The sequence below is a fragment of the Haliotis rufescens genome, unplaced genomic scaffold (assembly GCF_023055435.1).
Source record: "Haliotis rufescens isolate VD_foot unplaced genomic scaffold, xgHalRufe1.0.p SCAF_2, whole genome shotgun sequence".
Taxonomy (NCBI): Eukaryota; Metazoa; Mollusca; class Gastropoda; order Lepetellida; family Haliotidae; genus Haliotis; species Haliotis rufescens.
In genome coordinates this window covers 35,739,433-35,767,376 of record NW_025963890.1, presented here as the reverse complement: position 1 = coordinate 35,767,376, position 27,944 = coordinate 35,739,433, and the positions used below count along the sequence as shown (strand labels likewise).

The 27,944-nt window shown below is 37.0% G+C and overlaps 1 protein-coding gene across 2 annotated transcripts in view; it reads right to left on the bottom strand.

Moving 5' to 3' along the window:
- LOC124113093 (transitional endoplasmic reticulum ATPase) overlaps window positions 1–27,918 on the bottom strand; it is a 32,785-nt gene extending 4,867 nt beyond the window's left edge. Inside the window, exons 1-18 of one of the 2 annotated variants that reach the window (XM_046473349.2) lie at window positions 27,793–27,918; window positions 25,200–25,302; window positions 18,213–18,385; window positions 17,077–17,157; window positions 16,494–16,686; window positions 13,344–13,475; window positions 12,410–12,512; window positions 11,966–12,099; window positions 11,069–11,204; window positions 10,848–10,960; window positions 10,286–10,450; window positions 9,791–9,913; window positions 9,154–9,366; window positions 8,558–8,642; window positions 8,251–8,344; window positions 6,995–7,124; window positions 6,033–6,191; window positions 5,417–5,574 (exon numbers count right to left, since the gene is read on the bottom strand). In XM_046473349.2, the coding sequence (XP_046329305.1) occupies window positions 5,417–5,574; window positions 6,033–6,191; window positions 6,995–7,124; window positions 8,251–8,344; window positions 8,558–8,642; window positions 9,154–9,366; window positions 9,791–9,913; window positions 10,286–10,450; window positions 10,848–10,960; window positions 11,069–11,204; window positions 11,966–12,099; window positions 12,410–12,512; window positions 13,344–13,475; window positions 16,494–16,686; window positions 17,077–17,157; window positions 18,213–18,385; window positions 25,200–25,302; window positions 27,793–27,809 (2,312 nt within the window). In that variant the 5' untranslated portion in view covers window positions 27,810–27,918. Of the gene's footprint in view, window positions 1–5,416; window positions 5,575–6,032; window positions 6,192–6,994; window positions 7,125–8,250; window positions 8,345–8,557; window positions 8,643–9,153; window positions 9,367–9,790; window positions 9,914–10,285; window positions 10,451–10,847; window positions 10,961–11,068; window positions 11,205–11,965; window positions 12,100–12,409; window positions 12,513–13,343; window positions 13,476–16,493; window positions 16,687–17,076; window positions 17,158–18,212; window positions 18,386–25,199; window positions 25,303–27,118; window positions 27,268–27,792 lie in introns of those variants that run through there. The other variant, XM_046473350.2, reaches the window with a different exon arrangement.
- Window positions 27,919–27,944: the final 26 nt, after the last annotated feature.

Below are 27,944 nucleotides of genomic sequence, written 5' to 3'. Positions count from 1 at the left end.
CAATTTTATTTTTCCTTGAAAGCGAAATCATTACAGGACACCTAGAATTATCTTCACACATTGCAACCATATGAGGAATCAAACTCAGGTCTTTGGCGAGAAGGCCACTTTAACCACCAAGCAACACCTTAACGCACTGCTCCTACTGCGTAAACAGTGAGCCCGAACGAGTTGTGTTCAACACATTTCTGTTATATCAAGGTGTGTGAAGTTAATGTGGTAGGCTACCTAGGTCCAAAGGGAGGCAAGTCTTAGATGTTTATCACTCTGGTGAAATCCTAGAGCATCGGTATGGAACTGACAAGCCAAAAATCATCACCAAGGACGCTAGTTTAAACAGAGAGCCATGGAGCCTGAGGCAGCAGTGCCAACAGAGCCCTAGAAATGAATACAGAGACTTCAAAAAACACAATTGCATCTTTGTCTAAAGGTGTCAAACATGCAATCAGTGGACGAGTGCATGCTTCCATTGAGAACTCCAATGTAAACTCCATGTGTAGATTAGTCGAGACAGACCAGCAGGTGGAGCCTATTCCTGTCAAGCTATTTTCTGGCAAGGTGTATATTTCCAATTACTGATGAAAAGCTAGCCTATGTAAAGCAGCCAAACTAACCTGGGACCTGGCTGGAGGGTGCCAGTAACACTGATCACACTCCAGGCCTAACACAGTCAGCACAAGATTTACATGTAGAAGTAGCACCATAAATTTACTGTTTTATCAAGTGTTTTAACTGACAAAGACTTAGAAACAACTGTCAATGCACAAGGGCCTATTAAATGCAGCCGACACTGAACCTGTTTACCTAAGATAACTTATACAATACAATAAAGAAACAGATAATTAGTGCTAGGTATTACTGATTAGGCAAATCAAGGTTTCTACAGATATGAAACACCTAAAATTTGAGACCTTTTCAAGGCTGTCAATTGTTATTTGCAAGGCTTTTTTAGCCCTCGTTTGTTAATATTTTTTCTTAAAATCCAGTATAGAATATGTTAGTAGTACTAAAGGACCTAATGAACATCACAAATTTTCCAACCAGATTTATTTTCACAACTAACAAATAAAATTAATTGGCTGTCATGAATTTTAATACTTTTATTGACAAGGTCATGTCAATTAGTAAAAATTGAAGGCTTATCAAGCTATTTTGGAGATTTTAAAGGCTTATGAAGGTAGACACTTAACAATCAAGGTATTTCAAGAGGGATGTTTAGAATTCAAGGTCTTTCAAAGACTGTATGAACCTTGATAATACATAATTAGACTTTATCATTTACAGAACACCACCATTTGATTGTCCCCAAGTACCTACATAGGAGATAATCACTTCATGTGTTCCCTTGTTTCTTTACTTGATGAAATACACCACACACAGTCCTACCAAACATTCATGCTTCATGTGATTCAGCTGTTGACAATTAATGTTCACAGATGTCTTGAACAGTTTGCTTAAAGTAATAATAATGTAGAATCAAAATGTCTTTAGCATCACATTTTTGAAACATTTGCATGAAAATCTAACTGATTTACTGTGACCTCCCAATACACATTAGTAGTATTTATCACATCCTTGTCCAGATTATTAAGCATCCAACCACTCTCATAATCATATGGCATACAGATCCTTACTTGTTTGTAGCTATGTCAACAGGTAGGTTAAAACAAAATATAAAAATTATTCTATCATTAATTAAAATAATAAGAACAAAATTAAGCTGTCCTCAACATACACAAGATAACACTGACCATTTTGTTCACATTGTAGCATACTGTCTTGAATTAACAAAGACCTAGAAACATTTGCATGAAAATCTAACTGATTTACTGTGACCTCCCAATACACAGAAGTAGTATTTATCATATCCTTGTCCAGATTATTCAGCATCCAACCACTCTCATAATCATATGGCATACAGATCCTTACTTGTTTTTAGCTATGTCAACAGGTAGGTTAAAACAAAATATAAAAATTATTCTATCATTAATTAAAATAATAAGAACAAAATTAAGCTGTCCTCAACATACACAAGATAACACTGACCATTTTGTTCACATTGTAGCATACTGTCTTGAATTAACAAAGACCTAGAAATATAATGTCTTTCCCTTACTATAGTCAATACCACATATGTTGTTTTCATTTGAACATAAATCTGTTACAATGGTGAGACATATTACTGAAAGGAGACTAAAAATATAAAGAAGTTAATAGTCAAAGAGATATGACTTATGTTGCTAAAACTATCACAAAAGAGTCCCTTTTTATTTTCTCCCTAAGTGTCTATGGATTGTGGGAAATGGAACCTGTTGCCTTTTTATAGGAGTTCAGGAAAGATCTTGAGGTGTTACATTTAATCAAATATCAGTTATGATATACCTTATACACAAATTTGATTTTAATAAGGTATATAGGTGCATTTTTTGAAGCAATTCAAATCCCTCAAGCCATGAAAATGTCTTGACTAAATAAGATACATTCTGTTAGACACAAACCATAAAGCTATAACCATTCAATGGCTAACATCTCAATTTGAATGTCAACGACTTGTCACATTTATAGATTCATATAATTAACTTTGATATTTGTATTAAGGAGATAAACATTGTGTGTCATTTTCTGAAGTACTCTCTCTCTCTACCAAACTCTCCCAGCTGTGAGGGATGATGTCACTCTGGAATGCTATGACCATGATGACATCACCCTTGAATGTTAAGGTGTCATGACACAATGGATGACATCACATGCTAACTGAACTCGCCTGATTGGTAGAATAAAGTCATTCTGATAAATATTTATGAAACTCAATATTTAATAAAAGTGGTATCCATTTCACGAACACAAAGGCATGAAAGACTGAATCCAATCGCATATAACATTTATCAACCAATCCAGTTGCAGCACAGACTCCCATTCTCTACATTTACACTAATAAACAAATTCCATTCCTCTTTCTTTTCAAGTAGAAAATCAAACAACTCAAAAAGGTACAGTATATTTGAATGCATCATCATTCCATACCACACATGTCCAAACAACAACTCATGTCCAAACAACAACTCTGAGCTCTGGGGCTAAATTAATTCAATCACCCTTCCAAAACCAGTTATCTGTAGTCATCTGTAGTGTATGTAAATAATCTTAATCTTATCTTGTATTAATGGAAGTTTATTTTCAAAAAATTATCTTCTAACATTTCTGCAACACAAATTACTTTATGGAACCTGGTCAAAGGGAGACAACTCTGTAAGTGACATGCCTGCATGACCAATGTACTCCTGACAAGACGTTGCTGCAATACAGGGAGTGAGTGAGTGAGTGAGAATGGTTTAACGCCGCCTTTAGCAACATTACAGCAATATCACGGTGGGGGACACCAGAAATGGGCTACAATACAGGGAATACTAAGTAGCTATCACTGACTTTCAAATTGAAATTTATTGCGATAAGCACCACAAAATATTGCATGCATTCTTTCATCCATAATTCATTATGAACCTGAATTAAAAAACCCTTTTCCTGCATATTATTGAAAATATGCATGATTTTGAAAAACGAAACATATCGGTATTTTCCAAAAGTATTGTGATATGTATTCATTATTATTTCATATCGTGGTATTCTGGTAATATAGCTCTTTTTGCCAGCAAGATATATATTACGTCCTTTTCCTAAGGTTCATGGAAAGTGGGTTAGAAACCTTAAATTATTGACAAAAGTTTGGTGGGTGAGTTTGGTTTAATGCCACCTCTAACAGTATTCCAGTTATACAAGGTGTGTCAGCTTAATGTGGGAGGAAAGCCCAAAGTGTTGCAGGTCTCAGAAGTTTTCAACTTTGGTGAAACTGACGAGCGCATAGTGTTGACAAACCTAGAAACATAAACTAGGTTGAACCAGGATTCAAACCCATGACCATTCAGTGTTAGAAATTGGCACTAGTCCTATAGTCCTTGCCAAACTGCCCAATGGTAAAGGTATCATAAGGACTAGTAGAAATTTGCCCTTTTTAAGGGTTTTGCTTATCATCATAAGGACAAGTGGATGAAAACTGTTAGCTTCTAACCCTGCCATTGATTTCTGGCATGCCAAAGAGATGCAGTTTTGTACAGTGAAATGCAGTGCATAAGAAGACTGGGACATCTGTGCTCTCACAGGATTAATATCTGCTCCTGACTGTGATAAAGTGTGTATCCAATCTGGAATGTTAACACACATCACAATACTTTATTGTTATACGATACTTTATGATGTATGTTTAAATATGGGATGTATACTTTTATCTGTTGATCAGTATACTTTCATCTGTTGATCAGTATACTAGGTACTTGACTTGAGGTAAGGGGCTTTCATTTGAGTGAAATGCTTGTTATGTAATTGAATGTCCAGTTTGTGATCTGATTGATTCAAGTGAGTAGCTTTTGTGTTTCAGTGAAAGTAGGTAGCTTGTCGGCAAAACATTTCAAAACACTTGTGATTATTGTAGAAGGGCAGTGGCGTTTGTAACTTGAAGTGACACAGCCTGGATTGTTGCCTCTTCCTGTTTTATCTAAAATGAGGACCCCATTACCTGTTTGTGAATTTGCACCCATGTCGGGGCTGAGAGAACAGAGATCATGTTGATGCTCGGTTAACAATGTACCACTGTGAAATAACAATGTCCGATGATTATGACTTTGCATATTAATACTACCATAATGCTTTGCCGATAGTATTGCTAGTGTGCCCTTACTTGTTATATTATATCTAACTGCAGTTAGATTGTTGTGTAATCCATTTTAACTGTGCAGCATTAGAAATTGGCACTAGTCCTATAGTCCTTTTTAAGGGTTTTGCTATATGTTATCATTATAAGGACTAGTGGGCTAAAAAGGGTTAGTTTCTCTCGCTGTTGTGTGAGTGGTATTGAGGTTTAAACCCTTTGCTATCACTCATAACATCAGGCACCTTTCATTTTCCTGTAAGACTTAAGATGTTGTTTCAAAGGCAAACATGGCAACGAAAAAGGGAAATGGCACACTTCATGGGTGTGTGCATATTTGTACATTATACTCCCAAACAACAGTAGTGAACAGAGCAAGAAACAGTGCATGCAGTGAAGATGCAGCTCATGGTCAAGTCATTCCCTATGACCACTCAGGTTGATGTTGCAGAACACCCCGAAGTGATACAGGTCCAAGGTTTACCACAAGCATGTTTATAGTGCTGACAAACTGGTGTGGGAATCGAACCAAAGATTAACGGGTCATGTACAACAAATTGCAGCCATTGGTTATGAAATACAAGAGGCTCATCTCTTCCTGTTTGGATCTTGTCAGTCTAATGTTGTTCCCAGGGCGCTTCAAATTCATTATTATGAAGGGGCACCAAAATATTTCAACAAATCTGAAGATGTGAAGATGTAAAGTTGTCTCACCTGAAACCACCTCCAAATCCCCGACTCTGTTGCAATGTTTGTGCGAACATTTCATATTTCCTGATGTCATTGTCACTGACTGATCTCCTGGCAAACTTCATGGACTCTTCAAAGTGAGCTCTTGTGATCTCTGGCACTGGGTCAAACTCCTCAACCTCCTGCAAGGACATATCACAATCAGAAGTAAGAAACATAGGTAGGGAACAAGGAAGTCATTAATAGCTCAAATTAATGAGATTCGACAGGAAATTCAAATTCAAATCTGTCAAAACCCTCACAAAATATTATCACACAGGATATGTCCACACACATACACAACACCAACACCCAAACCACAAACACAGACACACAAAAATGATACATACATCATATTTAAATTGAAATAATTGCAGTACATCATTTATGGAGTGACAGGTGTAACTAAACTGCATAATAAACATATTTAGAGATTTGATGTGACATTAGTACTGTGGCACATATAATTGGAAAGCATAGTCACAGGTACATCCTCGATTTTGAAAAAAATGGATACTAAAATGGTAACAGTCAATATGACCGAATGTTGTTTCACTATGAGTACTAGAGTTCTCTCAGCAGCGTTGTGATCATAACCTACCATATCAGCCTCTGGGTTTGCTGCCCTCTGTCTCTCCATCCTGATCTCAGCCTGGATCGAGTCTCGGATGGCCAGCTTACACGCTCGCTGGCAGATTTCTGTCAAGTCAGCACCACTGAAGCCATGGGTCACCTTAGCTAGGTAATCCAATTCAACATCCTGAACAATGGAAATGTTTTGCTGTTAATATTATGACAAGCAAATGACAGTCAGCATTGGACGACCTATGTGTTGAATTGTGATGGTTTACAAGGGAGACAACTCTCACCCAAATAATTGCATACACTGATTACAAATGTCTGATAATACATGCTTAGGCTTATTCACCAACATCTTAATCAAAGACATTATAACATTCTGCTTTAACTGCTTCGTACAGATTATACTCAGTACTCAATAGGGTGAGACGATATATCAAACTATTGTAACTGTTTGCCAGACGTCAGTACTGTACCGATAGGAATATAAATATACCAAAGTATCGTTGATAGTATGCATTACAATCGATAGTCTCAATAGTTGCAATTTAACTTTCCCTGGATCTGAGTGGCAACAGGGAGAAAAATGTCGGCCTTTGAAATTGTCAGCAATACTTTATTACAATTATCAAAACCTTTGTACCATGCAATAGTGTGGGCTACAATACACACGCAATAGTGAAAATAACCCCAATAGCCAGCACCAGTACTCAACATACAAACAATATATTGTCAATGTGACCTTCCATTAATGACGTCATACATTGCTATGTTACAGAACAAGGTCACAGTGCCAGGAAACTACTCCTATTTGCATTTGCTGCAAACAATCTGGAAAATGTCATTAAATGGGACGTTTTGACTATGAAGAGGATTCAGATAGGCGATAGATTGAGTCAAACTGTCATAAGGACACTACAAGTAGTACAGTGCTTAAATAATCATACCAGCAGACAACTAAAATAGAAACTAGGAAACACAAACCTTTGACACTGGTGATTTTCTGAGATTTGCCTTGAGGATTGAAATCCTTGACTTGTCGTCTGGGAGAGGAATGTAGATGAGCTGATCAAGACGGCCAGGTCGAAGAATGGCAGGATCTATGATGTCAGGTCTGTAGGCAACAGTAAATGGTTATTCTTTTGTCAAATCTGTTATGACCATTTTGAAAATAAAACAAAGAGGTAATTGTGTTTGTATCATTAATGCATAAGACTACATTCACCCTTTAAGGTTAAAATATGCATGCTATCAGTATAAACATGTGAGTGAATTTCTTAATGCTTCAACAGCAATCATGCATCTATCAACAGAAACATTTCATCACTGTCAACTTGTCAAAGTCAAATCTCTCAAAAATAAGAAACTCAACAGTTTAACAAATTGTTTCTTTTCCTCTATTTAATGACCAGCAAGACAACAAAACTGTCTGACTGGAGGTAAGGTAGAGGGGTAGGTTCAGAGATATCCAAACTTTATCTGCACAAGTTGAGTCAACTTTACAGAAGCGTTTCATTATCACTCAGTGATTCACACATCTTACACTTGTGGTCTTTCATCTTCCTGAGGCAAGGGAGTTAACTGACTCTAAAAAGTCCAGTTTCCACCCTTGCTGAAATGGGCTGGAATTGTAGAGTTATATTTTGGCTTGACTAATGAGACTTTGCATAGTCCAATAAAAATCTCATACCAAAATCGACATTCGGTTTATAAACAACATGGCGAGTGCCATGCAGATTTCTGTCGACTGTGGGATTTGCAGAGCATGTGTACTGTCAAGTGGTGGTCGACAGATGTTTTCCATATCTTTTCACGTTTTCAATCAAAGTGCTCAAGTGACTTGATGTACTTCGCGAGGTAGGTCCCATCTTATTAAAATAAAGATCTTGAGTATCTATTAGATCATCTTGTCTGGGCACCATCATTTTGTTTCAAGCAAATGCAAGTGATAAGAGAGATGGACTCTGATTGGTCAATGGGAGGGACATAAAAGGGACATAACTCGTAATTGCCACTGGTTGCATTATGATTGGGCCATGAAATTCCAGCCTAGTTTGGCAAGGGTGGAAACTGGACTTTTACAGTCAGTAAACTCCCTTGCCTGAGGAAGATGGTCTTTTGGCATTAGCAAACATTCACCACAAATAATTGATTGTATTTATTTGTATTTACATATTGACATATTTTGTATTGTGATAAATAGTTAATTGAATTACAAATGGACTTAAGATATGACTCACCTGTTTGTTGCTCCAATGATGAAGACATTTTTTTTTGCACTCATACCATCCATTTCTGTCAGGAGCTGGTTGATAACTCTGTCGGCAGCACCACCTGGGTTACACACACAGTTAGAGTTAGAGCGACTGTCAAATAAGACTATTATGACCAAAAGGGGCAGGGGTACGAGATGATCCTGAAATAGTCTAACCATCATACAATAATGTTCATTACAAAGCCACTGTAAATCCAACCTCATACACAACTATTTTTGCACTCAGTACCTTCAGGACAAACAACCCATGGGTCAGAAGCTATATTACTTACCTCCATCACCAACATTGCCACCTCGAGCCTTGGCTATGGAATCCAACTCATCGAAGAACAGTACACAGGGAGCTGCAGATCTTGCCTACAATATACAACAGACCTTGAGTAAGTTTGGTGTCAATGCCACTTTGAACGGCATTTCAGTCAGATGACGGCATGTCAGCTTGATGTCGGAGAAAAGCCCCAAGTGATGCAGTTATTAAACGTATACCACTTTGTGAAACCCACAGCCATGGGGTGCAGCCAACAAATCTAAAAACATAATCAGCATGAATTTGAGATTCGAACCCATAGTTTCCAGCAAGCCTGAGGGACACAATTATGCACAGATATTTGTTCGTCGGCCAACCGTGACTCCAAGTAGATCATTACGAGTGAATACTTTAATGTTAAAAGGGAGTCAGTGAATGTTGTTTAACAACAGGAATCATCAACACAATCATCAACACATATCACAGAGTAAACATTGATAATTATCAATAATAAAATTGATTTTTTGAAGTTTTCTTATTACAAATAGAATCAATCATGTAAAGATTAGTCATAAAGTCTTAAAACTTATGTGGCTTTTTTTAGGGCAATATGAAACTGACCTTGTCGAAGATGTCTCTGACATTTGCTTCTGACTCTCCAAACCACATAGTGAGCAGCTCAGGTCCCTTGATGGAGATGAAATTGGCTTGACATTCATTGGCGATAGCCTTGGCCAACAGTGTCTTACCACATCCAGGAGGGCCATAGAACAGAACACCCTTGGACGGGGTCATGCCAAACTTGAGGAACTTCTCCGGATGCTCAACAGGGTACTGCAAGTATCAGTCAAATAAAGATGCCTTGTACTTTCAGATACAGAAAATAAAGAGATTTTCAGGGACAGCAAATACAAGAGTACATGTCATAAACACAAGACATTTATATTTTTGCTGCCAGTCTTGTTAGTTGAATATTCTCTCCATACTGGATGAAAACACACTTTAGTGCAAATGTCAGGGCCAATTTTCAGCATCTTTAAATAATATTTCAGTAATATCACACTATGCTAGTGTAATGTGGGAGGAAAGGTCTCAGTGACGCAGGTTGCCGATGTTTACCACTTTGTCGAAATCCATGGGAATGGATATGGTTCAAATAAAGCAAGGATCATAAATGAAACAAATCTGGGATTCAAACCCTGGTTGTTCGGTCCTGGGAGAGCTAAGGAACACAACTCTGTACCTAGAGGCTACCCACCTGTACAAGTTCCTGAAGCTCTCTCTTCACACTCTCCAGACCTCCAATGTCTTCCCAACTGACGTTTGGCACCTCCACTGATGTCTCTCTGAGGGCACTTGGGTTGCTCTTGCTCAAAGCCCACTGGAACAACAAAGTAATGTAGATGTAAATACCACACAAAGGTCGTCTACATTTAACCAAGATGTACTTCACACTACATAACTTCTGAATCTCCTGATTCTGATGGGGACACTAAAAATGCAGTCTGATTTGATCCAACAAAACCACTGGCCCTAATAATCTTGTATTCTTAATATTGTTATGGAGTTTCTCTGTATGTATATAGAATACAAGAACATAATTTTCCTAAATTCACTTATTGGACATATGTCCCTGTGTATTTTCACTGACAATTAACAAATCATTTTATTTTCCTTTCCCAAAACATGGATCTTTCCAACATGAATTCAGGCTCACTGATGAACCTGAAGAACAGACATCCCAACATCATACCCTGAAGTTCTCCATGGTGACTGCAAGGGAATCGAGGACCTCAGCATCAATTGTTTCATCCTCCAGATCAATGAGGTCCATCTTCTCTCGGATTTGCTGAAGGGCAGCCTCGGAACACAGGGCAGCCAGATCAGCTCCAACATGGCCGTGAGTCTCCTGGGCTATCTGATAAATACAGTGGACATGTCAGCACTAAACTCTTAACATTAGGTAATAATTTGTACATAAGTAATCAATCAAATACATGAGAGAGATGGCTTAATTTGTGATATTACATAAGTGTGATTTAGATTTAATAAAAATTATATACACACACAAAGTGTGAAACAATAAAAGCAAAATAAACACAAAGCTTACCATAGTAACTGTACACTTGTCAAAGCCAAATCTAACAGTAAGACACTCAATGGTTTAACAAATTGTTTCTTGTCCTATATCTTTCGGCCAGCAAGACCACATAACATCAAACAGGAGGTAAGGCAGAGGAGTGAGAAAAAACCCATTTTGATTGTTTACTGAAGCAGAACTCTGGAACAGCTGAGGATATGTTCATGTTATTTACCTGTTCAAGATCCACATCGTCTCCAAGCTTCATGTTCTTTGTGTGGATTCTCAAAATCTCAAGACGTCCGGTGGCATCTGGGATTCCAATGTCAACTTCACGATCAAAACGACCTAAAACACAAACATCACATTTTTCAGCAATAATGAAACATATCAGAATAAAACAGTAGTAAAATATCAGTTTCCACTGCATGGTTGTTGTTGAGGTGCACCACTTACCAAATCTTCTAAGAGCAGGATCAATGCTGTTGGGCCTGTTTGTTGCTGCCATGACGATGACATGAGATCGCTGTTTCAGACCATCCATCAATGTCAACAGCTGGGACACAATACGTCTCTCTACCTCACCGTGTGTCTGAATTGAATTGTCAGAAGTTGTCACATCATGTCAATGCTTGGTAGATGAACAAAATACTGGAATAATAATTACAAATACAAGACAAAAAGTGAGCAGGGCTCACAAACCCCCCCCCCCCCCCCCCAACTTTGACTCCTAACATATTTCTAAGTTTAAAATTAGAAAAAGAAATATTTTTCAGAAAATCCCCTATTCAAAAACTTTGCACTGCACATCTCCTTTTGTAATATGGCGATGTTGAAGTTGTTGATTGATATGAAGTGTTTGAAGTTTGAGTTGACAACAGGTATTTCCAATGCCAATATAACAATTATCAAGGGAGACAACTCAAATAATCTTGTAGCAGACCTTGCCATAGCATACTGAGTGAGCATTGTAATACAACATCGATGACCATTCTTTGTCAGTGTTCGTAACTAAGTGGGTCCTAACGTCCTTGAGGTTTGCTCCTTTGGTGGGTGAATCTAGGGACCCCCAAATATTTAACTTTGGACATTGGGGCAATGACAAGGACGACTTGATGTGCATTGTGAGTACTGTTTTGTCAATTTATTGGCATTATGAGGACCCAATTACAGGTGTCTTTAGAAGAGATCTAGATATATGATGTTCTATTTACCTCAAATAAAGAAAACAACAGCAAAACCATACAAACTGTACACAAGACATACCTATAAAAGCCTTCATCATTTTGAACATTAGCAGAATGCCTCCCTTATTACACACATGTATAAAAGACAACCTATGCCAAAACTTACCTTTTCTCTCTTTGGGGCAATGGCGTCAAGTTCATCAATGAAGATTATGGCTGGAGAATTTTTTTCAGCTTCTTCAAAAGCTTTCCTCAAGTTACTTTCAGACTCACCAGCCAGCTTACTCATGATTTCAGGGCCTGTTTAACACAAAACATGAAGAATAGTGTCAAGCATTTGTCAGATGTCAACAAAGATACAAAAGTAATTTGGGGCAAGAATCTGATGACAGAACTTACACAAATTTTAGCAAAACATTATTACCATTAGGTCTATCAGTATCAATGAATGTTTGATATCCTAATATTTAAATATCTTTGATATTTTAATAAATTAACATGCCTCACGGTATCCTTGATTTCTTGACACTTAATTATTATCAGGATCATTTATGAGATTTGATTTATTCAACAAGGTCAACTGACTACATATTGATGTCAAATCACTCACCATTTATGAGGAAAAAGAAGGCTCCTGTTTCATTAGCAACAGCTCTGGCAATGAGTGTTTTACCAGTTCCTGGAGGTCCATACAACAGAATACCTCTGGGTGGCTGCAGATTATAGTGATAATGATCATAAAGCAATGTATACAACATAGTCAAAAATCAGTAATCAGGGTCAAGCTACATTAACTTCATTCCCTGATTCCCTAAGGGGAGCATTCATTATCTTCTTTCATACCACAATCTCAAACTGTGTAATTCAAATAGTCAGCTTGATAAAAACACAGTTACCAAAAGAATGATGCAGGAAATACCACAACCTCAGACAACAGAAAACAACTCTAATCCTTCTGGTGTAGATATTTAACAAGAGTCATCAGGAGATGACATATCCCCCCTCCCCCCTCATCATAGCCCGCTTTTAGTTCAATGCCATTAAGTTCAGTGAAGAAAAAATATTGCTGTTCAGTTTATTTCAATATCAGAGTGAGTGAGTGAGTATGGTTTAACGCCGCTTTTAGCAATATTCCAGCAATATCACGGCGGGGGACACCAGAAATGGGCTTCACACTTCAATATCAGAAGCCACAAAGAGCACCTGTTCACCACTAGAATGATCTGTTTAGCAAGTTTCATCAAGAAATATTCAACAGTTTTGGGGTTCTGCTCAGGGATAGAGCACTAACCCTCATTTTCAGTATAAGTCCAACTTGTCCTCATGAAATAATTATTTTTAAAAAATCCCAAATTATCAAAAGGCACCAGTTCACCACTTAAAAAGTTTCAATAATTGACTTTGTCTTCAAATGACTGTTAATACATCTTCAAGAGTCCCACCTTGTTACACTACAATTCAAGTTTGACCAGAAGGCCTGACAACTCTAACACTCAAGCTGAAATGCAAAACTGTCTGTGATGTTGACAAGTCTGTGAACGTACCTTGACACCAATAGCTTTGAAGAGTTGTGGGTGCCTGAGTGGGAGTTCAACCATCTCCTTGATCTGAGCCAGCTGTTTGCGACAACCTCCAATGTCATCATACCCAACTTCATGGAGAGCCTCTTCCTCTTCCTGCAACATCATCAGCAAATATCAAGAGAATGTAGTCATAGCTTACAAAATGGATTCAGATAGACAATGACATCAAATAATAACCAGTATTTGGGACCCCTATAATCCTTACTATGTGGCATTAGCTTCTGAAAAGGGACTCCTTGAATTACACGCTTCACTGCAAACACTAATAACTGTGACAAGGAGTTCAACAATCACTGACAACAATTCTTCAGTAACAACCTGATATTACTGCATGTCAGCTCAACGTGAAAGTCCTGAGTGATGCCAGCCCAGAAACATTCACCACAGTAACTCCGGTAAGCCCACGAGAATAATGGGCATATTTATAATGACAAACAACGAAATCACAGAGAAAATCAGATATGGGTCATTCTTAAAAAAAAGTCAGAATTCTTGTGAATTCGGTGCTACAAAGTAACAAATAAAGTAAATGTTTATCTGGATATCATATATATAATATAATATGAGTTTAACTTGTAAATAAGGAAAATAGTATCATAAAAAGGGCCAAAACATTGTGCATATGAGTGGCAAGTTGTGAGAAGAAACATCAGTTTCAAAATTTCACCCCACTAAAAATATATCATATATAAAATTGCTGACAAATTGGAATTGAATATCAATTCAATGTTCATTTCTTCTTGTCAAAACTGTTACCATACTAAAACTGTTTATCTGAGCCCTCCCTTTGTACCCATGATCTCTATCGTTCATGTAGCATGCAGATGATACCGTTTGTACTCTCAAAATGTGACCCTTACGTTACCCCCATTTTGACACTATTTATTTTTTTGGAACAGCTTTTATTCATTCATAATGAAGGTCATGATGCACCCTTTATCAGACCATGTGCTCCCAACAAACCGAGAAGAGGGACCTTAGTCATAACTGATTGGACAAAGTTGTTTAAAAATGATTCCACTTTTAAACGTAAAGTCACCTGATGTTGGTTTATTGTTTTGTTTATTTCATGTATTTTTGTTTCCATTTTCACTGTGACAAAGACATCATTTCAAATAAACTTTATTCCTAGTTTGTTTTCATTTTGCTTTGAAGAAGTAACATCAGGGATTTCTCCAGGAGGAACAGGGACATTAAGGTTTTTCAAACAAGACTGCTGGAACTATCATTACTTGACTTGCCTTACTTGAAGATACATACTTTAATGTAGTACTTGTAGTACCAAAGGTGTAGTATCAAGTGCACTTAATTCCTAAGTCATCATGGTTATTTGCATGTTCCTTTGAAACAGTGCCATGGGGTACTTGAGGTACTTCCCAAGCAGTGAAAATATATGTAACAGCATGGACATCAAGATTTTAAAACACTATTTCATTACATCAGCATTTCATCACATATACCAATGTTTGTCTTAGCAACAGGAATGACATTCTAATTATGGTTGGTTGGTTTGTTGTTTGACGCAGCACTCGACAATATTCCAGCTACATGATGACCTATATAGATCTGTATACGGTATTTCGCTGTGTATAAGGCAAGTTTTTCGTACCTAAAATGAGGGGGTTAAGAAGGGGGGTCGTCTTATACACGGAGTCGAAGATCTCAAATTTTTTTCCACTGGCGATATCAACCGGCATCCGATAGCCAGCCCAGCATTTGACAATAAAACTTTGCATTTTGTCCTAAATAACTGTTCCAATAACTATTTCCATACATAAACATGATTTGTATCTCTTTTCCTTGAATAAAGTTTAATAATTTCTGCAAATAAAGTTGAAATGACCCTCGCCTCGATGCAGATTGTCAAACCAGCTGACACGGTAAAACAATCAACATCCGTGAGTAGAGAGCCGGAAGTACTGGTAAGCATTTGCATATTGCACATGTGACCTAACATATGATAACGGGTGAAGCTGAAATCAATTCCCGCTGTTTTTACAGTTGTATTATAACTGTTGGAGACAGTGTGAATAAGTGATTGTGGAATAAACACGCTGAATGTGAAGCAAATATAAGCCTAGTTAGTTACAACATAGTTAATTGGCGATTAAAGTACTCACCATTGTCTCTTATACGTTATTACTTCATAAATGAATTTTATTTTACGGGCAATCATTTTGTCGTACCGTGTAAACACAAAATGGCAACATGTGATGGAGTTACACACACGACCAATCATCGTAGAAAAAACAATGCAAGATAAACATATTTTTATTGCATATATAAGGTTTGTGTGCACACTTGTGATGTGCTTCATTCCAGGTCGCCTTCTACACAGGGAAAAGGATTTTGGGTTGATTTTGAAGGCGTGTACAAGGGGGGTCGTCTTATACGTGGGGGTCGCCTTATACACAGCGATATACGGTACATACATATTAGGACTGTTACGATTCACTCGCATATTCGGTGAATCGAACCATATCCATTCATGAATTGAATTTGTTATTCGTGGCCACTAGAATTGAATATTTATGAATATTTATGAATATGCAAGCATATGCATTTACATAAAAAAAATACCCATAAGAACATATTTTATGCATAGATTTCTTCAAAAGACAACACTCTTATACTATTTAATTTGACAGTATTGTGGTCACTGGTCACCTGGATAAATGCAGCATATAAATGAATAATATATTTAATAATATATTAAAAATTAACAAACCATGTCAAATGATTTACGTTGTTCTTGCCTCACTGAACATGCTGAATATGACAAATGATACATCAACTGATGACTTGTTATTGTATTCGTGAATTAATATTCGTATTTGTTACCCTATATTCATGATACGAATCGTATTCGCCTTGTGTATTCGTTGCAGCCCTAATACATATATATGGTCCAAGATTAGTAATGGATTACAGGAAATGATGTCAGACAATTGATCCCTTAGGAAGGAAAAGGGCACAACTATCAACTTATCTTAAATTTGGCAGGCTTGTATTATTCCAACTAACTTTCAGTGTGTTAGGGCACCCAACTGCCACACCCTCAAATCAACATATTCATCACTCATGACAAAATCCAAACAAAGAGTGTCCTACCTCTCTTTTGACGGGCTCTCCTTCACAGTGGATGACTGTGTCTGGAGCTACAATACAGTAGGGGGATGGGTCTGTCTCAATCACTTTGAACTCAACGGCTCTCATACCGCCTCGGACAAGGAAGATGTCCCCCTTCTTGATGGGCCTGTATGCTTCCAGGAAATAAGGCTTCAGATAAACCTCAAATAGGTTTCTGAAACAAGATGGGACAAGTGTTATAAGATTCAATGGTGATTTAATTACAAAATCTCTTTGGATAAGAAACTTCAAATGCAATCACCAACAATGTCTAGAAAATATTTCAGATAAATAACTTTTCGACTCACTCAATGTGTTCAAAATGTTCAACAAAGATACTGTAGGTTATTTACAGAATAACATGCACAGCTGCTGGGTCGTTGATGGTTTGTCTTATGTCATGTATATTTTAATCAATGGTTCCTATATCAATATCACATATAGATCATAAAGCTGATTCCAAATGTTAAGGAGGGAAAAAGCCAACTCAGAAACACAAGACTTTGAGACCTGATGAGAAACCTAGGATAATTTATTAATAGTAACACTGATGCCTAAGACTTACCCTGTAAGACCTTCTACTGTGTCATCGATGGGTAGAACATGAATACGTTTTCCGTATTTCACATCTGGACATGCTTGGATACTGAATATCAAAGCAAATTATGCAATTATCATGATCACAACAGGTTGAAACTAAAGGCTAAAATAACAATTCATATTGGTCAATATATTTGTGTGTATATATTTGTATTTTAGCTTTTTGTAACAATTTTCTATTTTAGCGTTTGTTTCTGTTGAATAATATTCAACAGAGGTATGTTGGCATTTCAGGATGGCAATATATTTTGTTGTCCAACAAATAGTTTTTATCCCAACATTCAATGTCCAGCCCTCTAGTGACCAATCACATCCCAAGCTATCGTACATTCTATGTCCAAATCAATCACATCCCAAACTATCCTGTGATTGGCCAAATTCAAACTCTACCCTCTTGCACTGACTCCATATTGGAGGACCTATTCTTCTCCAGATCTTCATGGGTCGTCGCTTTAAGTATTGACATATTATGTACATATTATGCATAAGTATTTATTCCTGCTCTTTCTTGTGCAGAACATATATCATGAGCAGTGACGGTTGAAATGTTTCACGTTTCACACCCTTGTGCCACACATAGGGTATGTGTGCATTGTATATAATTTTATTATCTATAATACATGTAGAAGTACATCACATGTGTAACTATTTTATCCAATATGTGTTATAAGCCATTTAGTCATATCTGATAGTATTTATTTGTAAGCAATGTAACAGAAATTATCTACACTGAAACGTCGTTCCAAAATGTAATAAAGAAGTTGTTCATCCATGTATCTTATCCTTACTTAGAAATTGATGCATTGCTTTGATGATGATATGATATGTATTATGTTTTAATGTGCATATCCTATATTATCTATTGTTTATTATTACAGGGTGTCTATCTTGCTCATTTTACAAATAAACAGGAGCCTCACACCCTGTAGCCGTCTTTGGTGTCATCTGTGAATATGTTATGGATAATGCCACAGAAAACCTGGTTACGTTATGACTACACTGTCTCCATCACCAATAAACTGAAAGCCTTGACAGCTGATGGACCTGATCACAGGTGAATGTAAAATTAATTTTCTGAACCAGTGTTTGCTGATCACTCACCTGACAACATCACCAAGCCTCACTCTCAGGTTGTTCCTGACACATCTGTTGATTCTGATCTTGTCATCTCCTACAGTATCATCTGACAGAACAATACACACAGTTTCTCTCCTCCGTTTACCCTTCAAGAGCACTGTGTCACCTCGAAACAACTGTAATTCATCCATCTTTTTCTGGAAACAAAACAACAAAACATATACAGTGATATACTGTAAATCTTGATATTATCGCGAGCGTGAATCAAATGCAAAAAATGCAAGTGATCTTGGCTCGCATTATTAAACATCGCATTTATGTCAACAATAAGACATTTTGGATAGCAGAAATACCAACTTAGACATACACTGAAAACAAACAACTATGTATTCCAGATCACTGTTTATTGAGCAGCACTTGTAACAAGTATTATAAACAATATCATTCAAACACTTATTACATCCTGTGAATTGTCACTGCTGGTCAAGACAAGCCTTCTACTCACTCACGTCATCACTGATCACACCTGCAAGTCCAGACAGACGTCACCCAACACGGTTCCTTTGCTCTTTGCGACTGCATCAAAGGCCGACACAAGCCAGCGCTCACGTATTGTTTTAGTTGAAGTACTCTACTCAGTGCTAATAAGCGGTGCTATTTGGTGTGTATTTGGATTAGTGTAAGGTTGGATTAAGGTGAGGATTCTCCTGTAAACCTGACAGAGGACATTTTGTTTAGATATAAATCCACTGATGCTTGAAAGGAGGGGGTGTCGCATTCATATTGAGTCACATTTTTGGCTAGGGGCCAGTGGTCGCATTCTTTTGGAGACGCATTAATTTCACGTTTTACAGTAGTTGCAAGCAACAATACTGGCTCCATGCTACACTGAAATATATTAGCGGATCCTGGTTTACATTCATGAAAGTCCATTCACAATAGGGCTTGGAGGATACACCAACTGAGATCAGATACTTATCACCATACCTTGCTCACAATCCGATATGTATCACGATACTTGCATGTGTTTTTTATGTGTGGAGTGAAAGCCATTTTTTTCATAGACAGGATGGACAAATACCAGGCACACTAAGGATGGCGCAATGGATGAAAATATTTACATTTTCACTAGTAATTGGTGTTTGGTGTTGCTAAATGAATACATTTAATGTAAGAATTCATCCTCTTTACTTAGTGTGTGATTGTGATAGACACATGTATCGAAAAGTAAAAAATCCCGATCTATCGATGTATCACAATTTGTCACTTTACTTCTACTGACAGAGCTCCAGATAAGCTTTTGGTGTTGTGGGTATTTTACCCATGCATTTTAAAATCATTGGGTATCTGTAATTCTATCTGCGTATTCAAATTTCTGTTACCCACTAGTTTTTACACGTGGGTATTTAAGTTAAATATTTAAAAACACTATTCATCTAGTCCCTGCAAACTGGTGTCGTGTGGGTTCGAGAGCATTATAGGACTCAAAAATACCACGATACTTCCACATGAAAGTGTGATGGCAAATGATCATGATGTGACTGTCATCGTGGAGTTTGGCAAGGTTGACGGAATGCCCGTTTATAATTTCAAAATAAGTTTTGCTAATCGAATACGCAGGGTTACTTCACAATATTTTGATGATACGCACAAATTTTATTTTTGTAGCGTATCTGTAATGTTCGTTGCGTATTTGATATGCTTGGATTATATTTTACTGCGTATTTCTGCATTTCTGATGTGTATTTCACACAGATACGCAGCTTATCTGGAGCTCTGTACTGAGAACTTAAACAATGAAACCGAGTTCTTAATGGTTCGAGGTGATTACCATTAAGGTATTTTCCCCTGTTATGAGGACAGATATGTGCACTACTGTATGTGATTGTAATATTGTCTTTATTAACTACTAATTCGACCCATTCAGCACCCGGGGCGCTTAGAAAAAGACAGAAGGGGTGGGCGCTTATTGGGACCAATTCAGAGTAAAATTGGCGTAAATTCATCAGTAAGCCATACCGTATTTCCTTGAGAATAGTGCGCACTTTTCCAAAAAAAACACAGCTGTGTAGAAGGGAGTGCGCATTATACACGAATTAATGAGTTTTGATGTTTTTTCCCCCATGGAAAGACCTTACTGTGAGCACGTAACACCGGAAATACCATGTCAACAAATCCATACTGAAGTCGCAAATTATTCATGTATTACACTGTCTGGCTATAAAAAGTGTTCTTTGTATATCTGGACTTTTGTTTGTAACTTATTTCATTAATTTTATTCAAAATTCCTTTTAATATTGTTTTAATTAATTTCGGGCGAATCGTGTGTGAAGTGATCGGAAGATCGCACAACTCACCGTTATTAACAGCAACCACGGTCAGATTACCGCTATTGACGCCTTGAAACGAACTTTAGTTGACAGAGAATGGATACATATATCATAAATGCCATACTTTGATTCGTTAAAAGTCATATTTGTTTTTTTTGGACGATTCTATGTCGACATGCCATACTTTGATTTGTTAAAAGTCATATTTGTTTTTGTTGGACGATTCTATGTCGCCACGTAATTTTCGCAATCACGCGATCACGTGCACAGGAGCATTGACGGTGACTGGTCAGACTGGTTCCATGTAAAAAATAATACCAGGCAATAGCGATCAGCTGCTTCGCTTAGTGTTATTATTATTTTAATATGTTTAGTAAAAGCTGCATCTAAATTAACAAGATATTAGAATATATTATTCCTGATAAAAAAAAGTTACGAGAAAAGATACAACTTTTTCCGATCCTTGCATTTAAAATCCTGTGAAGTTATTGGGGGAGGGGAGCTTAATGGGTCGAATATGGTATGTGATATTTCACTGGTACGTTTTGACTGCGAAAAATTGTCTATTTTGGTGCTAGTTCAGTTTGGCATTATTAAAGGAGGTAACTTTATTTGCCCCCTTGGCAATTGGAGCACGTATTACCTGCCACTACAGCCGCCAGTATCAACAGCTATAGCCGAGAACACTGCCTACCTTCAGAAAGCCTAAACACTTTGGTCATGTACTAGTTTATTAAATCAGTATACCTCTACCAAAGCTCACGGCTAGCATCAACAGAAAGACATCAAATTGGGGTTAATTGTAAATTTATGAGGTGCTTCTTTTAGTGTCTTTACTGCATAAATTTGATATACAACTGAAATCAAATATAACCGCCAAGCAGCCTTACTATTAACATGCACCAAAGAACAAAAAATGTGAGACGTTTATATAGAATGAATTCAATGTTTTCTGTGCAGATCCTTTGAAGAAACAAGTTTAAAAGTAAGTTTCTGAAAACATTATAGTGTCATCCAATTCCTTTTTCTTACTGTAAAGTGAAATTTTCAAAACGTGTTAGATCACAGGTTGGAGTATGTAGGAATTTAGGAAATCTCACATGGGGTTTGTGGTTGCACTTCAGTAACGATTTGCATATGTAAATACAAAAAATTGGCAAATCTGATAGTGATCTTCTGAGGAACAATAAGTTAAATATGTTTTAGATGTTGTTATGCATGAATTATTTTTTTTTTTCTCTCCATAGTCTCCGAAGCTATGTGGCTACATTTAAGACGTGATAACCTACAATCATAGTCTTCATACACACAAGGAATTTGGTTTAAATCAGACCAGTGGTAGCCGAGTTACAGGTGTTTGAAAAACAGTGTATTTGAGATCCAGAAGCACTGCACAAATCACCGAAAACAGAGCCAAGAACACTTTTTTACACTAGGTTGATGGCTTAAACACAGCTGAGGTCGTGGGATCATGTAATGATAAGTTAGTCAGGGAGAAGAAAGAGTTCGCTCTTCAACAGGCTGTAGTTCCATTGTCCATTGCTCTACAGTCAAAGGATGAGTGTTCTTAGTTCAGGTATCTGATGCATTGCTGTAACAGTTCCAGGAGTACATTTTGGCAGCCAAATAACGGGAGAAAAGTGCAAAAATGCATGACCAAAACCTTCAATCCAATATGGCGGCCAAACAGTACCTTGTAGCGACACTGTTTTTACAGTAAAAAATTATCGGCATCTGATTGCGCTGCCGCATGCCAAATGTGGAAGTCATTGGACCATCAGTTTGGAAGATAATGCTGCTTTATCAAAATACATTTTGGCACGGGTATCTATTTCACATTGCTGCAGACGTTGCTGTTGTTTTTAGAGTGATTCTGACCACTGGTTGTTGAGGAAGATCTCATACACATGGCAGAAAAATAAAAATAATAATAAATCAAACAATTACAATAAGGCACTTGCCTTTCAGACATGGAGCCCTAATAAGACTTTGTTATTTTTGTGTGTACTTTTTCTTTGCAAGCTAAGACGCGGCTGTACTTACTCTAAATCAAAGTAATAGGTGTTTATGCTTTGCCCATTCCTATTGTATCATACGTATTGGTTAAATTTTGTGAAAATTATGTCCGCCGTCTGTCTAACCGCCAAAACTTGCTTTGTCATTTTCTCAAAAACCATCTGACGTCAATCTTCCCTAGGTCTGTATCTACTAATGCTATGAAAATCAAGTCATTGAGCATCAAGTTTTGTTTCCATGGCAACCTGACAAAATAAAACCAGTTGCATTTATCAATTTTTATGACTGGATCGAAAATGATCCTATACTGGTGTCACATGCAAAATCCTGACACTGTTGGGCCAATACTCCAGGGTTCGAAATTAACGCTCGCCCGTTAGCCCGTGGCTAGAGTATTTCCTACAGGGCTAAGAACATCCGCAGAACACTAGCCCGGGTGGCTAACTAACCTTAAAGCAGTGTTGCCTGAAGAGCGCGTTTTTGCGTCTTGGATGCACAAAAATAAGTTTGAACGCACCTGCGTAACATGTGTGGGTCTCGTGGACGCAGTGACTGGGGCTATATTAATTTCATATCGAATTGACACTGTTATCGTAAATCAAAGACGTACGTCTTTGCGTAAAGGTATTTGTTGCCAAACAAGACAGCGAAGCATGTTGATTAACACTTCCGTTTGCTAAACCAAACCAGTTTCATTATTCTCTCCCTTTTTATGACAAATACCCAAACCGGTTTCTTGACCTATATCTATTGTCGGTTTTGCATGTATTAATTTTCGGTATGGTCCATAGCTTTGCTTCAGCCAATCAGGTGCCACATATTAAGCAAGTCGGTATAGTCGTAATTAATTTAGCTTGCTGATTGGTCGAAAATATCCTGACCTTGTGTCAAACTAAAAATAGCCAGGCACATCAAGGGTATACTTCAGAACGTGGTAACAGCGACCCGCGAAATCGAGCGACCGTGCAGGATGATACGCTATGTAATCGCGGTAGTTAATTTATAATGGATCGTAGTGGGGCACGCTTACAAATTTATTAAATATGTGATTCACAAAATGTTTGTTGTTCATTGGATTGATTGATGCTGATTTTCTTTACCGAGTTCGGTAAACAAAGTACCTGTCATTGGTGAATCTTACCGCAGTAAGTAAGGCTGTGTGGATGATATGGTATATCACTTCCTGTTTTCAATTTTGCATACGACCGAGGTTTGGTCAAGGGACTTCGTTTGAACAAATGGGTTCTTTTTCTAATCAATTTTGAATGGAGGAAGGGGTAATTCCACTTCAAAAACATCCCAGGAACTGTCATAAAAAAAGTTAACGTGTGTACAAGTAGCCGTGACATACCGCAACGAGTCCTGTATTCGACCATGCGATGAAATATATCGTGCTTAGATTTGCATAAGTAAACAGTCGACAGGTTGTGTGGATTACGAGATTTATCAATACCGCGATACTGTATATGATAAAGAATGAATGCGAACACTTGAATGTACAATGATGTAAGCATTGTTTTTATTTAGTTATTCTACAACAGACTTATCAAACTGATAATAATTCAATCTCTTGTGAGTTATATTAAGAATTATTAAGACCTGATTTTATGGAATCGGGAACACTATCTTTCAAGTATGCAAATCACCTATGTCAAGAAAACCTTCTCAGACTTGAGGAGAGGGCTCACAATCTGTTGTCTGCTGCTCTAGTCATTGCAAAGGATGTTGCTCAGTCTGATAACTCTCCATCTGACTGTGAAGAGTGTTGTTAAACTAATGAATTGAAAGAATTTGCGAGAAATACTCAGTGAATCAGTGTTGTTGTTATTTGATGTTTCAGTGGCATTAATTTTAGAAGTTGAATGTGGTTGTGATGAGAACAAAGATGTTTACTGTTCATCTTATTTTGTTTGTATGAGTTCAGTACCTGTCTCAAAAACCTCATGAACTCACAAGAACTTGAACTTTATTAAACTTAATAGTTATGAAGACATGATTTTCAGACTTTGTTATCTGTTGTATAGTCTGGGCTAACTGATCTTCTTCAGGGCTAGTAAAGTTCAGCTGCAGTTAGCCCTGTGGACTGGATCACTTTTTCAGTTAATTTCTAACCCTGTACTCACTGGAGGTATGATAACATGTTTTAAGCTACTTTTCTCAATTAATGCATTCAGACAGTCTTCAATCATTTTGACATTTTGGACATACTTCAAAGAACAAAAAAATGTTCAATATACCAAGAAGCTGCATAGTGCCAATTTGCAACTTTTAGAAAAAGTTTCTGAAGATATGATTTTTTAAAGAAAATTTATGAGAAAATATACATCAAAAGCAAACTCCAATACATCTGTCACTAATCAAGAAATTTCAAAACGGTTAGAAGCTATTGATGTTTGAACTATGGAGACAATATTTGCAAATTTTGAAAGTACTGCAGCTGATAGAAGCAGAAAAAATGACTGCGGTAGATGCATACCCAACAAACACAATAAATCCATGACGAACATGTTCAGTCCAATGTGGCTGCAAAACCACGAGACTTTTGACATGTGATCAAGAACAGAAATGTTCAGTAGCCAATAATTGTTAATGTCTTGTTATTTTAGTTTTTCTTCATCATGTTGATCATCAGACTCCGCTTAACACATCACAATTTATCTCTTACCTGTGAGAGCGAAACAACAGAGTTGTCCTCATTAACTGCCTCTTCAACAAGGAGTCTGTTTGGTCGTTCTTTTCTCTTGAGGATGGCCGTGGCCAAATCATCACTGTAAAAACAGAGTGGTCTTATTAGTATCGCGTCATAAAGGCATACCACAGGGTTTTACCTTGACTTACAAAATTGGGGGTGCAAGGGACCCCCAATAATTAACTTTAAAGGTCCTTGCAGGCAATTTGAGGGTAACGTAAAGTAATGAAATAGTGTAGTGTACTGAACAATTTGATAACTACTTTAGAGCCTGGAATGAATCAATAATCATGGGGACAGTGGTCATGATTGATGGATGAAATGACATACACCTATAACTGCACTTGATGAGGTGTTAGTATTATGAATACAATTGAGGGTCCATTGGGACGCAGTATATCCTTTTCTACCTATCCCATATTTCATTCAGCAGTCTAAGCTCATGAGTTGTAAAAATTGTGTGAATCAAGATATTGCAATTAATGAGCATAACATGAGTTTGATAACATGTGCAACAATTCATGCAGGAAAAAAATCAGGATAATGTTAGCAAACACAAAAACACCATTGCTTGGACCATATATGCTGAGAGACGGTAAGCTTCAGTTTTATAGGTCTAGTGAGGAACAATATTTCAGTGATTGCACAGCATGTCAGCTTGGTGTGGTAGGAATTTAGGTGACATTCATTAGCATGAGTATGATACTGACGAACCAAGGAATGAAATCTGGATGAATCAGGGATTCACTCCCAGGATCATGTATTTCAGTCACACCTAAGTGACGTAAATGCATGTGAGGGAGAATTGGAGTGAATTAGACAGGTACGCACATGCCCCATTGTCTAGATATTGTTCTGTGTTAAGAACTGACTTCAATATATTTTTTGTGCTTATGGAGGTGTGCACACTAGGGCTAGCTAAAAAGACCGATAATTGGAATTATCGTTGACGGAAAGAAATATTCACAATTATCAATATGAAATTGTTGTCATTGATAATAACTGACATAACTTTATGTGGTGAAAAAAGTATAGATTTACCGAAACAGACTTGTAATTGTCAATCATGTTAAGAGTAGAAGACAGAAAAACTGATTTTGTTCTATCTCAAATGTCCACAACGTAATCTTCGTTCACCAGAGTTACTTCTCTGAAATTTATTGATAATTTAATCAATACTTAGTTAGCGATTATCGATCTCTATTACATATACTGATAGCCAGCCCTAGTGCACACCAGTTTTTATGTTAACAATAACACCTTCATAACTCTTAAAATATGTATGTCAAATCTTGGAATCATTTTTCTTGCCTTTAGCTCTAAAATACATTCTGAACGGAGACTAGATCTATGCCAAAATTACGGACAATCAAAATTTCTGCTCGGCCAAAGAGGACCAAATCCAGAAAATCCTTTTTTTTTTTATAATATCAGTGAAAGAAATATGCTGATCCTTTAAACATTTTTAAAAGAAGAAATGGCTTAGTCCCATTAATAAATGTGCTTAGTCCAATCAATTAATCATGTTTTAATGTGCTTATTTGGGACCTTCGGAACTGTGGATTTTTCAACACATTATCAGGTTTTAAATAAGCAATTTCTATTAAAATACCTTGTCTATTAATGATTGTACACAGTATATTAATGTTATATAATAATATAAAAAATCTTGACATCAGTTGACATGCTGGAGGCCTTATTTTATAATCCTTTAAAAAAGAAACTATTACAATTAACACAATTAAGGGAGAGAAATACATGCATCATTCTTACATTTGGTAAAATTCACACCTAAAACATTTCCTATGGTAGTCATAAAACTAAAAACGTATTAGAAATCCATCCTAGTACAAGTGTTTACAACATTATGAACATTGTCTCATACTCGGTCATACCTGTCGGCCATCTTCAATACAATCCCCCTTTCCTCTTTTTAAAATATTTGCCTTAACCTTCCTCTAAGTAGTATCAGTTTTGGACTATGAGCGTCAAGTGCGCTTTTATATACACATAAGAATTATACGTGACTTAGCAAGTTTGAACGTCCTCCATTCTTGGGCCGACACGTTGTTTTGATGACGTCATATCCGTATAAATAATGGTACATATCGTAAGAAATATTCTCATCCTCATTACTCATTGGTAGAAATGATCGGTCCATTGATATATTTGACGCCAAGAATAGAACCAACTATTGGTTGTTGCGTTCAATATACAAATTATATGTCGGGCATCTAATCAGCTGTTTTCCCCTCTTTCGGTTTCATTTGGAAACAAAGGCACCGCATGAACATCCCGAAAATCATGTCAACATTTTGTTTACAATAGTTACACTTTACTAACTTTACCAAACTTTCCATCAGTCTTTCAAAAAGATGAATTTGTAACACCATTATTCTCTTTTACCCTTTTCTTCGACTTAGAAAATTACGCCGGTCGATGACAAAGTGAAATTGAACGAAACATGGGCAACTTCTGTTTGAGTTCAAACACAAAAATGGCACAAATCAAAGGTTTACATCACAGAAATTAACACAGATAAACAAAATACAATTGAGTTTGTACATACTTTCCCCCATCAGCCATTTCTGTCTACTCTTGTCAGAAGGATCGTTTGTATAATCGCTTAGCACGAGACGCAACTTTCAGGCCGATGGCGTCCGTTCACGTGTTTTCTCGAAACTTCGAGACAATTTTAATGATATTTCTTTTTAATATCAG